Source organism: Solanum lycopersicum, chromosome 10 (genome assembly GCF_036512215.1).
Source record: "Solanum lycopersicum chromosome 10, SLM_r2.1".
Taxonomy (NCBI): domain Eukaryota; kingdom Viridiplantae; phylum Streptophyta; class Magnoliopsida; order Solanales; family Solanaceae; genus Solanum; species Solanum lycopersicum.
The window spans coordinates 53,761,115-53,775,832 of NC_090809.1; the positions used below are offsets into that span (position 1 = coordinate 53,761,115).

General features: G+C 33.2%; 1 protein-coding gene across 1 annotated transcript; it reads right to left on the minus strand.

Annotated features, from left to right (window-relative positions):
• Window positions 1–1,191: 1,191 nt before the first annotated feature.
• Window positions 1,192–13,077, minus strand: LOC101258109 ((DL)-glycerol-3-phosphatase 2-like). The gene is made up of 6 exons (XM_004248642.5): window positions 12,882–13,077; window positions 10,857–11,081; window positions 4,813–4,873; window positions 4,514–4,661; window positions 2,932–3,011; window positions 1,192–1,564 (listed from the first exon to the last, which is right to left on the minus strand). The coding sequence occupies exons 1-6, from the start codon at window positions 12,964–12,966 to the stop codon at window positions 1,423–1,425; spliced, it is 741 nt and encodes a 246-aa protein (XP_004248690.1). The 5' UTR covers window positions 12,967–13,077; the 3' UTR covers window positions 1,192–1,422.
• Between the last annotated feature and the right edge of the window lie 1,641 nt (window positions 13,078–14,718).

The following is a 14,718-nucleotide window of genomic DNA, read 5'->3' on the forward strand; positions in this document are numbered from 1 at the left end:
GTCGTCACCTTCAATTGTGTATTTAATCTTTATACACTTTTTTGTAAGGTCGATGTTCAATTGTACCGAAATCACATTAACTAATCAGAATATGAAGCATATTCCTTCAACACTATCCCGTCAATGTTGTATTCTACATAACAATTCTCATTGCTCCATTTTCCATAATGCCTAATCAAAACACAAATAGTAGCCATGAATTTTTTTTTTTGTTTCAGTCGTGAAATAAAGAAAAAAGAATGAACATTTTTTTTATTTTAAACTGATCAGAAATCCTATAAGATATTGATAGAATGAACGTTTTTTATATTATAAATTAATCAAAATCCTATATAGTATTGGTCAGTTACAATTTTAAAGTACCAAATTAGTGGGTTTAAGGGCTGAAAATATCTATTCAGTTACAGTTTAGTTTGAATATATTTTTGTATTAAAAAAAAGTTTTTTGTATTTCAACTATTTTTTAACTAGAACAGTAGCTATTTTTTTAAATATGATAATTATAGTCATTTCAATCTAATAACGCTCAAACTATAATCATTTGTGTAAGTTTTACTTTATTTTATTTTTTTGTTTTGAAAACAAAAAAAAATTGAGGTATGTTCGTCAAAAATACTCAAAGTCCAAACCCATCTTCTGCTTGTGCTCTAAGACAGTGTTTCTAGCGGATGCACTTTCCTTGTCAGAAGTGTGGTAAAATCATCCAAGAATATTTATGGCTAGTACTAGTGGGTGCTTTGGATATGGTAAGATAGTTCATAAATTGAGGGGTTTCCCATCCACGGTAAGCAAGGTCAAGATGTTCATCAGCAGGCTCAGCTTAGAACTTTAGCAAGTCACCTGACTCAATATAGGTTACCTCTTCTAGCACTAGGGGCAGACTGCATGAGAATAGGTATTATGCTCGTTCCCCTGATATAGTCATTGATATGTTACGAGTCTTGTTAGATTTAGGAGTCACAATACTGTTCAAGATGGGTTGAAAATTTGAAATGAATCAACCGATTTCCTACACGACAATCATTTATTTTTTATTGATTTTCAACATATAAAGCACACGAAATTATAAAATGTACGAAACTGCATTTATGACTCTTGAAATTTTAAATGGGTAGAGGACTACACTTGAGACTTTTGACATGCAACTCCATATGACAAGAGAGAGATAACCTAATAGGTAAAAAGGGCCACTTGGGAGAATGGAGTTTACCATATCAAAAGAAATATCATGCGGGCATACATGAGTTGCAATACAACAAATTCATAGTTTCTTCATTTCAACATTAAGAGACCTTTAGTATCTAAAGTAAATAATTGAAGCTGAAATTCTATGAATAACAACTAGAGGCAAAGCCCCAAAATCTGAAATTTCAATTCATAATAGGCTCCGTTTGGGAACTTTAGGATCATGATCAAACTAAACTAATCGAGTTTAGTTGATGCATTTTCAAATGGAGGCAATCCCCAATCGGCTGGGCTGAAATCAAGTAAAGAATTCAAAACCTGATCAGCGACTTGGTGATACTGACTATCCAACCTTGCATCTGGAACCATAACCACTGACCTGCATGTAGTAACATAAAACCCAAGTCAGTAGATGATAGCACAAATAGAGCTTTACACATTCCTTTGACAACTATATATTTGTACCTTCACTTTTCTCATAAGAACATTAATGCAATGAACGGGGAATAAAGAGACCAAAATGCAACCAAGTGATCTTCTATATCAATGACAATGAGAATCTTAATGCCACTTCAGGACCCACTTGGCATACGTGTTACATCTACCAGAAGAAACCCTTATCAACAAACAGAACTTTGAGGATTTTTGTAGCTAAAGCATGTTATTAGCATTTAATCATGCCTCATAGGACTCAAAAAATGCAGAATTAATAGTAGCAAACAAATATGAGCAAGTTCAAAACTCATGAAAACTGCTAAATTCCAGACCTGAAGAAATTAAATTTAAGGAAAAAAACATAGCCTCATAGTACAAAGCAGGAAAACTATTAGCAAAACACAAGAAACCAGAGCAAACACCAAAAAGGAACCATGTTACAAGGACTCTAATGGTCACTACTAGCAGGAGATTTGGGTCTGCATATGTAAGAACCCAAACAAGGAATATTGTCTATCCATTACAGCCAAAAACTCGGTGCTTGTGTGGGTGTCATAGAAAATTCAGGGTCCCGGTGAAGTAGCAAATAGAGGCCAGTTGAGGATGGAATAATAGTACTATGTATCTTTAGATTATTGAATGATCCCGAAGAAGATTACAAAATCAGACAGAAAATTAAAATAGCAGGAAGCACTTGCTATGTTGATAGGTTCAAAGAGATTCATGAAAGTCAAGACAAAAACCCCAAAATAGGAGGAAGAAAAAAGCAAGATCCTGAATGAGTGCTCTGAATCCAAGTACCAGACCAAAATCATATTGCTTTCTCAATTACTAGATGTCATCTTCAAAAGATTAACAACCTACGAGTTAATCAACTACTTAGTGCCAAATTGTTGAGACATAAATCTAGAGGAAATATAAAAGGCAAACTACATTTACATGTTGAAACCATCAGTATAACCTTTTGCACAGGATGTCAAGTACATAAGACTGCTGACTGAGAGCAAATATTCATAGGAATAACTAAGACAAAAAAACATACAGTGAAAAAAACAAAATTAAGGATATACAGTTGAGCAAGCATTTAAGCAAAATATTCATAGGAATAACTAAGACAAAAAAACATACAGTGAAAAAAACAAAATTAAGGATATACAGTTGAGCAAGCATTTACAGGAAAGTACAAGGAGAGTTGGTATCTGAACTCCTTAAAATCATGGAAAGTAATCATGTAGTTCTCTCAAGTTATTCTACTAGAAGAAATCAAAAAGATATGACCCGACACATTAAAATTTTGGGAAATAGACTTACATTCCAGCATTCTTGGCTGCGAGGACACCAGAGGGTGCATCTTCAAATACAAGAATCCTCTGTGGATCTACTGTTCCACCCTGTCAATATTAAACATAAAGAATACAGCTCATAGGCATCCATGATATCTCATAATTGACTACCTATACTGACCATATTTCTACTTTTCCATTATCTGAAGGATCTCTATTCTAGTTTCACAAATTACACCTAACTTTCTCAGATTTGGTAACAAAATCGTGTTAACTCGCATTTTCTTCTGTAAAGGCTTGTACATTCAGAAAAAGTAGTCTCTCACTGTACAATTTTGAGAACAGATTTTGCCTTTCTGTAGTAAAACATCCTAGAAATTTTAGATGTTATATATTCTCCGCTTCATATCAAATGCCCACCTTCCAATTTTATTTTATCCCAAAATAGTGTCCTTTCTAAAAAGAGAACTTCTCAAACATACTTTACCATATAAAAATCACTTGGGACCCAGTTTTTCTCTTTTGAATACACTGTCTATCCCAAAAAGTTCCCATGTTGAGTTTTGAATAATCAAAATACATATTTTTCAAACATAACTTCAGATAAATTTTTATATACATAAGGATAGTGACAGTCCATGGAAGGAGGAAAAGACAAGCAATGCTCCCAGAAAAAGCTGGCAGCATCAAAGCTTGGGGTTGTTGAAATGATCAATGAAAGATTTCTTTTGGAATTTCCATCTGATATAGAAGTTGCCAGGGTTAAGATTGGTGAATGGAGATGGAAGAGACAGAAAATTAATCTAGTGAACCGGACTTCGCTGACATCAATGTCCAGAAAATATAAGTTGCGGTGATTCGAGATGGGCTAGGCTTAACAGTTTTCTGGCACAGCTCTGTGTGCCTTGATGCTGACATATACTTAATTAGGTTATATTGGGGAATGTCCCAATTTATATGACTCGCTTTCCTTTTTAGTCAGTCCCAAAAACGAATGACAAATTTCTATATTTAGTAACAATTAAACTTTAAAATGCCTACTTTACACTTCATGAAATGATTTATAGCCACACAATCATCTATTACTTATTTTAGACCACAAGTTTCAAAAGTCTTTATTTCTTTCTTAAGCTATGTATTAAGTCAAACTACACCCCATATTACAATATTGTGCAGCACCTTGATTAGTTTAAGTTAAAGATGGCAAGACAACTGTAGAACATGCAGAGGACAAGGGTTGGATTGATATGAGCGAGTCAGATTCATATATAACTTCCGGGATGGCAAAACAATGCAACATCCTAACAAAAATCATTGACTTTACTTTTTCATTTGGAAGATGACTAATGTGTTTGATCACTGCATCACCGTAAATAGCTCACAGAGAAAATTTTCTTTTTTTTTAAGAAAATAACATTATTTGAAGTTTCATATAAGAACCAAGCCAACTGAAACAGGCATATTTGAAAAGTCTAGTCGGTAAACTATCAGTTAGACCATACTAAGAGAGGTATATGTAATACAAGACTAACCAAGAGAAGGATAAGCATCATAGCTGCGAGATCTCTCAGGATATACACAATCTAGAGAAACAAAAATCATAAAATTACCTCAAATCTGTTCGCAGCTGCAAGGAATATATCAGGTGATGGCTTCCCTTGTTTAACTTCTGGATCATCGCCACGAACGATATGATGCATTAGTGAAAAAAGTTCACTGTGTCTTTGAGTTTTCAAATCAAAGTGCCGTGTGTGAGTACTGAAAAATGCATTTATATTAGTTCACTTTTTGAATCTTACTTCTGAAACATTATCTTAGCGTATGTTAATTTTTACACTTCTACTTGCTATACTAATTATGCCACAATGGTAAACTTTCTAGTAAACAAAACTAAAAGAAGATGACATACCCCGTAGCAACACAAATTGGTATCCCATTTTCATGAAGGTGATGAATCAAGCGGCTGGCCCCTATAACAGGAGAAAAACTTAAAACAAGCAAGAAATTCATGTATGCTAAAACAAATTTTGCATTAAATGAAATTAAAAGACTGAAATGAACAATATGTAGAATTTATATGCTAGTCTTCATACTTAATATCCACTCTACTTCAGAAACAAATGTTCTAAACTAAGGGTGTGTTTGGTATGGAAAAATGTTTTCTGGAAAACATTTTCCTATTTTCTTTTGTTTGGTTGCAACAAAATGTTGGGAAAACATTTTCCCAAACGACTTGTTTTCCTAAAATCAGCAGAAACGACTTCCGTAACAAATCTGCGGAAATCATTTTCTGAAAAAGAAGCCGACGCGCAACAAGCGAATTTCACCCCTCAGCATATCCCCTTGCCCACTCTCAAACGTAGTGAAGGAGGCTGTTTCTCTATTATTTCTCCAGCTTGTTCCTCTCCAAATTTAGGGTTTCCATTGTTGTTCTTCTCATTCATATTTGTGTAAGAAATTCGAAGGTATGCTTTCAATAATTATAGTTGTGCCATTTTTGAGCGAAGTTCTTCAAAATATTCATCTTTCACTTGCTTCTCTGCTGAAATACTTGCTCATGAGTTTGAATTTGACTTTATTTGGTGAATTTATGCATTTGATTCAATATTTTTTGGTAAATCTATGAATTGTGGCCTATTACTTTCGATTATTTCATACTTTTCTGGGATTTGACCCAAGTATGTTTGGTGTGTGTGTAATGTTATCTGTTCACAGATATGTAGATTTGAAATAGGATTTTAGATTTTAGTTTGTTGTTAAGAAATGGAAGATATGGAGGAGTGATGTTAGGGGTTTGAAACAGAGAAATGGTGTTGGGTCAGAAGGGTCTGATTGTTCATCAATGAACAATGATGCTTATACAGCTACTATTGCTGCTGTGGTTAGAGCTCCTCCTAAAGATTTTAAGGCTGTTAGGGAAGAATGGGCTGCAATTAGGATTCAAACTACCTTTCGTGGATTCTTTGTATTCCCTTCAGATTTCTTGTTTTTTTCCTTTATATTGGGTAATTTGGAGGAAAGACATTTCAATTCTCTGCTGGTTTTGATATTGATTTCCTCAAAATTGATCAGACGTTGCTATAAGCCTTGGCAGATTTTCTTATTATGTCCTTTTCTTTGTTATATCATAAACGCAATTACGTTATATTGGTCGTTGGAACAGATGGATATGACAAATAAAGATGAAGATGATGCAATAGTTGGAGCTGTAGCTACATCTGTTTTAGCTTTCGGAGTTGCAATTAATGTAGCCTGTAAAAATCAAAGTAGCATTTCTAGAGAACCTTATAGGAATAAAGATCAAGAAAGGGAATTTTACATGAATAGTATTTTGAATAGAAGTGATATTTATTGTATAGGACAAATAAGGATGAGCAAGCATGTGTTTTATGAACTATGCAATGCTCTTAGAAGAAACAATTTGTTGAGTTCAAGCAAACACATGTCTTTTCAAGAACAAGTATTAATATTTTTAGAGATTGTTGGTTTTTGAACGATTTCGCAAGATTGGATCACACTTCTATAGGTCAATTGAATCTTTTCATCGATGCTTTCACACGGTACTTCAAGCAGTTTTGAAGCTCTACCCTATCCTTATAAAACCACTAGATGGTACTATTCAACCGGAGATAAGGAACAACTTTCAATTTTATCCATGGTTTGCTGTAAGTGACATACTAAAATTTTAATCATTTTATGAAAAATAGTACATATTATTAACATAGTTGTATATAGAATTGTGTAGGAGCAATAGATGGCCTGATTTTGTGAACTGTATCTTGCTGTTTTTTTAACATTATTGTTGTTTACTTTACCATTGGCTATAGTAGCAGACATAGATTTCTTTGCATTATTGTTTGCTTCTGTTGTTGTCAAAGAGTCATTTGTTTTACCAGTTATGGGATTAGATTGGGAGTAATATGTTTTTGTAGTGTCAGTGTCTACTTCAAAGTTTTGACTTCCCTGTTGAATGTTTATTCTTTTCTGGTCGCTTTGTTGAAATTGATTTAAAAAATCATCCGAATATTGTGTTCATTGCTCTAAAAATTAGTTGTGATCATTTCCTTGTATGGATGTTAATCACCCTGCTCCCTACTTGTACATTATGTTGGAAGTACGAAAGTAAACTTTCTTATGAATGTTATATGAGTGACTGCCTATATTGTGATATTACTTTTCTCACATGAAAAAAGTTAATTTCTAGTTTAAAAGTGGCTGTTTGAATCAGATTTTTAAACAAAAGCCTCAACTTGGAGAGTGGGGGAGTCTTTCTTATGTTTGAATGTTTTCTGTAACAGTAAACAATGGGCAAAAAAGGAGAGAAGCAGTTTAGGTAGTCAGCCAATGGAATATTTGATGTTGGAGATCTTGGCGGATGAAGTGAAGCAGGGAAATAAATCAACCAATCAGTTTAAGGTTATCTCATTTAATTGTGTTTCGAATGCCATTAATGAACAATTAGGAATGGAATGTTCTCCAAAGCATGTGGAGAATCATCTCAAAACGCTAAGAAGCACATGGAATATAGTGCAAACTCTACTAAACAACAGTGGTCTTGGATGGGATGACAACTTGAAGATGATTACTGCCAGTCCCAGAGTGTATGCAATGCATATTGTTGTAATCAGTATTCACGTCGATTATGCAACTCTATGAATATTCAAGATATTCATGAAATATCTAAGATATTAATTTTGACTTGAACTCTGTTTTTTTGTTTGTGAGAAATTAAAGAGTTAAGGCTGTAGTTTTATAGGAAAAGAAGAAAAAAGAGAGGGGGTGGTTTTAGTTCTATATTTCGCCATTTCATGAAGTTTATGTTATAATTGTGTTATATGTTGATGTCTCTTGTTTAATACCATATTTTTGTCATTTATATTGCAGGCGCATCCTAGTCATGATAAGTTCATCAACAAGAAGATTTATATGTTTGAAGAAATGTCTCTTGTCTGTGGGAATGATCGAGCTAGGGTGATTGTGCTAAGTCATTTGAAGATATAGGCTTGGATTATAGTTCAGAGAAAGGTAATGAAGATGAGATTGAAGGACCATCTAAGGAGAATAGAGAGCAAGATGTGAGTGAAACTTCTCAAGTCAAGTCAAATCGTAAAAGAAATCGTCCTTCTGATGTGCAAGATGTGGTCGGTGATATTTCAACAAAACTTGGAGAAGTGGCAGCGGCAATAAGTAAGATAGCTGAAGCCGATTAGATGTGACAAGGTTGTATGAAGAAGTTATGGCAATTGAAGTTATGGGGAAGAGTTCTTAGGGGATGCTTTTGACTATTTGGTACAAAGTGATACTTTAGCTAGGGATTCATGGCTAAAAATCAAAATCTTCGTAAGGTTTGGTTGGAAAGGTTCAAGCGACTACATAAATAGAATATATAAGTGAATAGGAAGACCTCTATATAGTACTACTATTATTAGAGGACTTGATATCTTTTTGCTTGAATTTGATTTGTATGCTTGAGACAAAGTTGTTTTACATGTTTACAAATTGTTAGTTTATTGATTTAATGGTGTTATTGAACTAAGTATTCACAAGTATAATATTATGATATGTCTGTACAACTTACTGTTTGATATGTGTGTAGTGTAGATGAGCGATTGTGCACAATAATGTGAAAAACTTCAAGGCTCACTGTATAGTATAGTGTTAGCTAAAAGCATGTACTAATGTATGGTACGCTGTTTTCAAGTTATTTTTTGATTAAAACGACAGTTCGATACATAAAATATCTTATATTCATTGCAAAATTAGAGATCTTATTTTAAAGGATTAGTATTTGATAGTTTGTGTAGAAATAATAGAAAAATATCAAGATCTAGTTGGAAGGGGGTTGGTGGTGAAAGAGGATAGAAAATTATTTTCCTAAAAAAATTCCTCACTCACCAACCAAACACTAGAAAATGTTTTCCACTCACTAACCAAACATAAGAAAACAAGTTAGAAGTCAACTTGTTTTCCTAAATAACATTTTATAGGGAAACAATTTCCATGAAAAACATTTTCCTTCATACCAAACACACCCTAAAATTACTGGATGCAAGAACTTGAAAACATATTATTCAAGAAGTTGTTGGATAGAATTCACATGTAAAGAGAATAAGGAAGAAGATTAATGATCATGTTGTAATTCTTGCAAGAGATTGTCAAGTTGATAGGTAACCCATCTTGGATAATTATGTTATCAAGTTCTGTGCATCTGGTAATGTAAGTATAGAACAGTTGTTTCTAAGGTAGAGTGGATATTAAGTATGAAAATTAGCATATACATGCTACATATTGACTTGTTCATTTCAATCTTTATGCATAGTGAACTCTCAAATGGTGAAACTATTGCAACGAGTTAAAAAGATGCAGAATACACATAATGAAAAGTCAAACTAATCATTTACCAATGCAATGGTAGGAGCAAAAAGAAACCTCTGAAAATCATTTCTCATGTTCGCAGAAAAAGGTTTTCCAACTCTGAAGTGTATACCACAAGAGGGTACTGAAGGTGTTTTCCTCGATATCTAGGAAATTATATGGTCCAAAATCACTTTAAAATGAGTTTTTCTTTTCTCAAGTTTCAAGGTTTTAACTTTTTTTTATCACAACTCTGTTGAGGCTAGCTTGCAGTACACCTTAACTAAAATTCCTTTGGTAACTATTATCTCCCACTTGCACAGGTGCCTGATAACTCTACCGACCAAAACATAGACAAATTGGAAGTTTCAACAAGGGTTGCCTCCGATGAGATATAAATATTAATTGATCACGGCTGTTACTTTGGCTCTCAACAGCTAGGCCATCCCCAGGGACAGTCTCAAGGCTTTAATATGAAAAATATAGCATAAATGTTATGGAGGAACCTTTTATTATGCATCTAGAGAAGTAGAGATTATGTGTCCCTGGTTGTACTTTGGGTGAAGAAAGAAAACTGAGCTATTTCCATCAAGTAAAGAAAAGCCTCTCAAAAACTTTAAAAATCAAACCAGTTAAGTTATCCTCTATTGGTAGTTCTTTGTAAAATGTGTATAAGCTAGGCCCTATTAGCAGGAAAAGATGGAGATAAAGAGTAAGGATTGAAACCCCATTAGCAGCTTGTGTATGTTCATTCAATATGGGTATCTCATCGTTAATAACTGGTACTTCCTCAGCAAAATTTGGAATGTTGAAGGATAAGATATTGCTTCAACAGAGATTCATGAAAACATATCCACCACCTTCACCGCTCTTTCTTTTTTCATAAATAGGAAGTATAGAATCCAACTTGAATATTGAAAAGATTACCAGATATAACAGAAAATGTTCCAGCTGTCCCTGCATGTCTATTTAAGACTATCCAGAATTAAATTCAACATCTACTGGATCAATTATACTTCACCCGGGCTTTTTGCACAAGTTATAAAGGTAAAAGTATATGTGGGAATTGAATGCTCCAATACGGAAAATAATAGGTAAAAAGTAGTATGATTGATCACAATTTTTTCTGGCCCTAAAATTCATCATACAACCATAAAAATTGATATTGTGGAGAAACTGATGTCTTACTTCATAATTTTGAGGAAACAATAGCCTGACAAAGGGCTCAGTCCTATTTGGATGCCTATATGGGAGGTAAATGCATAATATTTATATATATGTATATTATTTTAACGTTACAATGTCTATCCGTGTATATAATATGAAAATCAGAACTCTCTTTTAAAGGGAAATCACATATAGTACAGACTACAGTTCCGTCTTCAGTCAAGAAGGTTATATAGGATGTGAAAAAATCGATTTGAATATTTGATCAAGATCCACAAATTTTTGCCATTTAAGATAAATAGTCAATTCCATAAGTTTTACATGTTCAAATGTCTGCTCCTCTTATGAACAGAACTGAGGAAGGGTGAGAAAGCTGAAACTTGAAAAATGAATAAACAAAAATATCCTCTCTTGTGCTTATTAAAATTGTACCTGGCATGAGGTCGCTTGTGGGGAACATTTTCTGCAACATCTCCTCTCTCTCTACAAGAAAATCTTCGGCTGTAAGTGAATCGCTTATTCCTGTCTCTTCAACAAAGACCCTGGCAGCCTCTATTGCCTTCTTCCCCATCATCTTTGCCTTGAGTGACCAATCAAAAGTCTTATTATACCTAGCAAGTATAATCTCCTGGACCTCCGTATAGAATTTCTCGGTGTCTGATAACAAAAGAAGAAGCCAGTCAACCAACATTTGTCTTCAAGTAGCATCTATTTGACCACACAAAGATTCACTTGTTTCTTTCCAATAGAATATAACAAACGGGAAAGGCCTGGTATATATGAATCTGCCCTTTGATCCCTTATGTTAACAATCTACCCTCACACCTTCTTACGGTTACTTATTTGCTTCCATCCTTAGAAGTTCTTTTATTTTCAGACTGCAGTGTCTTAATATATCAGGTGATGGGATAAGTACATATCAAATAATGTCTGCTATGGTCAAACCACATAGGTATACACAAAAAGGCATAAAAGATGTGGCTGTATGAATTTTGTGGTTCTTTAAGTTAGATAACTTGGGTAGCAATAGGAAATCCAAATAAGAGAACACCTTAAGTAAAAAAGAAAATGATGTCACACAAAATTCAAATGGACCAGTCCATGGATCAATTCCTAATCTTTCAGATCCCCTATAATAAATCAACATCGGATCTTGCTGTTGCTTTGAGAGAACAAGGGAACTAGATATCTTTTCTTTTTGGTTGATAAAGAGTGAACTAGATTAGTGAGCACAACAAACTGTCTTAGGTATAAGAGTTGATTGTAGTTTTGTACATCTCCAGAAAGAAGAATTCGTGAAAGATGACATAGTGCACAGTGGAAGGAACTTTCCCGACTGTCCTATTGCTAATTTATCCTCTCCAGACACACACCAGTATAAGGTTTTCACTGACTAAAAATCATAACCACGTACAGGCAGTAAGTAATATATAATCTACAAAAAGAATGCAATTCTCTGCTACGATGATATGCTTTAGAACCACCAATCCTACATAATTTATTGATTTCTCCAATTAGGAGAATATATAGTCAAAGAACTTATATTGTTTACAGAACAAGGTCAAGAACGGAATTCTCTGCTATAATGACATGTTTCGAGAACCACCAAGTCTCTGTAATTTACTCTTAATTCCGCTTGTTTAGGGAAAAAGATAATAAAAAATGCACTGTGTTTTCTTTGACAGGTGAAAAATGTCTTAGTTTTTGAGCATTTTATGCGCTAGATATGTGATGTCACATCAGAAAGACAGAGACATACAAACGTGTCCACGTGATTGAGGAATACACTTATCATAGCCTCTCCACTGGAATGTGGAGTGGCATAGTCTATCTATAAAGAAAAGCATAACAGAATACATTAAAATTTAAAAGAGATGGTCTAATCGTCACAGCCCACAGGGACTCACTTAAAGTGACCAGAATTATGGATTTGTTCACCTATCAACTATAATTGACAACTTTTAGCATCACTAGCAAAGGCTACTTCAAAATCCAAATCAGATACTACCTTCAAGCAGTGACTCAGTATTTTTCTTTTGGGCACTGCTATTTCACCCTTCAAAAATGATTTTCTAAATTTTGAAAATGTCGTTGAATAATTACTTCAGTGGCCGTCTGAAGTCCCCACCCTATCTTTACAGATCCTAAAGTATTCTAACTCTTCAATTTCAATCAATAGTCCATTAGCATACTCATTCCTCTCCTCCGAAAAACAACAAGGACAGAACACATCACACTCAAACTTTGATTTTGACTCCCAATTATCAAATTAACAACATCCAAAGAACAATTTTAGCAAACGATTGCATACCAAGTTTACATCAATCATTCAGAAACTCTACTCACGAGCACATTACGCATTGGATTCTCAGTTCATTCAGATTTTCGAAATAAAATTAAAGCAAAGATAGAGAGTAGGAGAGCAAAATGCAAGTGAGATCTTATACATATTGATACCTAGAAGAAGTCCATCCATGTCAAAGATTACATGAGTGATTGAGCCTTTTCTTGCAGATGAAGTATCAATGCCTTGATTCGCCATATTTGAACAAAGCTTCTCCTCGCGATCTGAAAGAGTAATTTTGGGTTTAATCGAGATTTAGCGCCTTTTCCTTTTTCTTTAATTCTTTATTTTGTTTTTCCCCTACATGATAAATTGAAATATTAAAAAGTGAAAATTTAGAAAAAAGAGTTAAACTTGTTTAATTTTTTAACTACATTATATTCTCATAAGTTTTTTTTAAATATTATAATTGACTATAATTTATTAATTAATTTTTCCTTTGGAATTGGCAGTATATAATATTTTCGCAAGGCAAGAATAAATATACATAAATTATTGACTTATTATACGTTATATAATTATACAAATATTTTAATTTTAAGAATCTTTTTTATAGAATCAGTTGCTACGTAACTATTAAATTTAAAAGTGTTTTAAAATAAAATTAAAATTTCACTTATTTTGGATATGAAATTATATCATTTTTATACTTGTGTAGTATTTCATAATATTTTTGTAGTAGCATGTGACTCTTAAGAAAAAGTCAAGATTCAAGTAGCATTAGATTAAACTTGGCGAAATATCTCACTCATATCACAATATTGGATATAGTTAAGTTCAGTTAATCAAGTAAAATATATTTTTAAACATCGTTAATAATTGAGAAAATCAGAAATAGAAACTAAATTAACAATTCACTTAAATATTTTATACGTAAGTCTTCTGTGATCATTTTATGAGTATAGTCGCCTGCTTTGAAGGCAATAATTGATCGTAAAAAATTGATAATGAAGAGTCATAGCATCAAGTCCACACAAATATTTGATTGCTTCAATAAATTTCCCCATTTTTCTTTTATTCATACTGTTTTTATTTTTATTTTTTAAATTCCTGTTTTAATAGTTAAAAATATATATGGTAAAAGTAATGGAAATAAAATGGGAAGATAATGACACCAAGAATTTAGGTGAAAATTATTCTAAATAAAAAAAATCACGAGCCAAGAGGAGCAACTTATATCATTATAGTAAGAATTTTACACATTATAATCACGAATACAATACTCAAAGTGACTTCTACACACTCAAAAAGAACAGCACTGTTTTGGTTTCCACTTTAATAAAATATCGCTCACACTTTATTTTTCTTCACAAACTATTTTTCTTGTATAGTCTATGGAATACCTCACTCTGCTCTCAAAATGATTTTTCTCTCTAATTTGATGTGTTCTACAAATGAGCAAGAATGTTCTATTTATAGAACTATAAAACATGCTTATGGCACTAATGACATAGGTAAATATAGCAAAATCAAAAATGGTTGCAAATCTTACCAATTTGTCAATCACTAAATCTTTTATTTTCAACTCCAATTACTATTCTTTTTTAACAATTGCTTGTAGCAATTGAATAGCTAAAGTTGACTGAAAAATGAATGGATTCAACAAATCTCCCCCTCCAATCTCATTTACTGGAAGAAGGTATCTTCATCTTCTTTAGAAAGAGCCCATACCCACAAGTTCTTTGCATAACTCGAACTTGTCTTTCGGTATCGTCTTGGTCAGCATATCTACAGGATTTTCACTTGTGTGATTCTTTTTGACGTGAAATGATTCACTCTCCACTTTCTCACGAATCCAATAATATTTGAAGTCGATGTGTTTTGTTGTTGCATGGTTCATGGAGTTCTTGCTCAAGTCTATTGCACTCTGGTTGTCACAATAGATAATATACTCCATTTGATTCAAACCAAGCTCTTGAAGAAATCGCTTTAACCATATCATCTCCTTGC

Excerpts from the sequence above, each read along its gene's own strand:
- LOC101258109 (XM_004248642.5), bottom strand. The coding sequence starts at position 12,966 with ATGGCGAATCAAGGCATTGATACTTCATCTGCAAGAAAAGGCTCAATC. Across the intron at positions 11,082-12,881 it reads CATGGATGGACTTCTTCTAG|ACACCGAGAAATTCTATACG; the intron begins GTATCAATATGT and ends TTTTGTTATCAG. Across the intron at positions 3,012-4,513 it reads CAGCTGCGAACAGATTTGAG|GGTGGAACAGTAGATCCACA; the intron begins GTAATTTTATGA and ends TAATATTGACAG.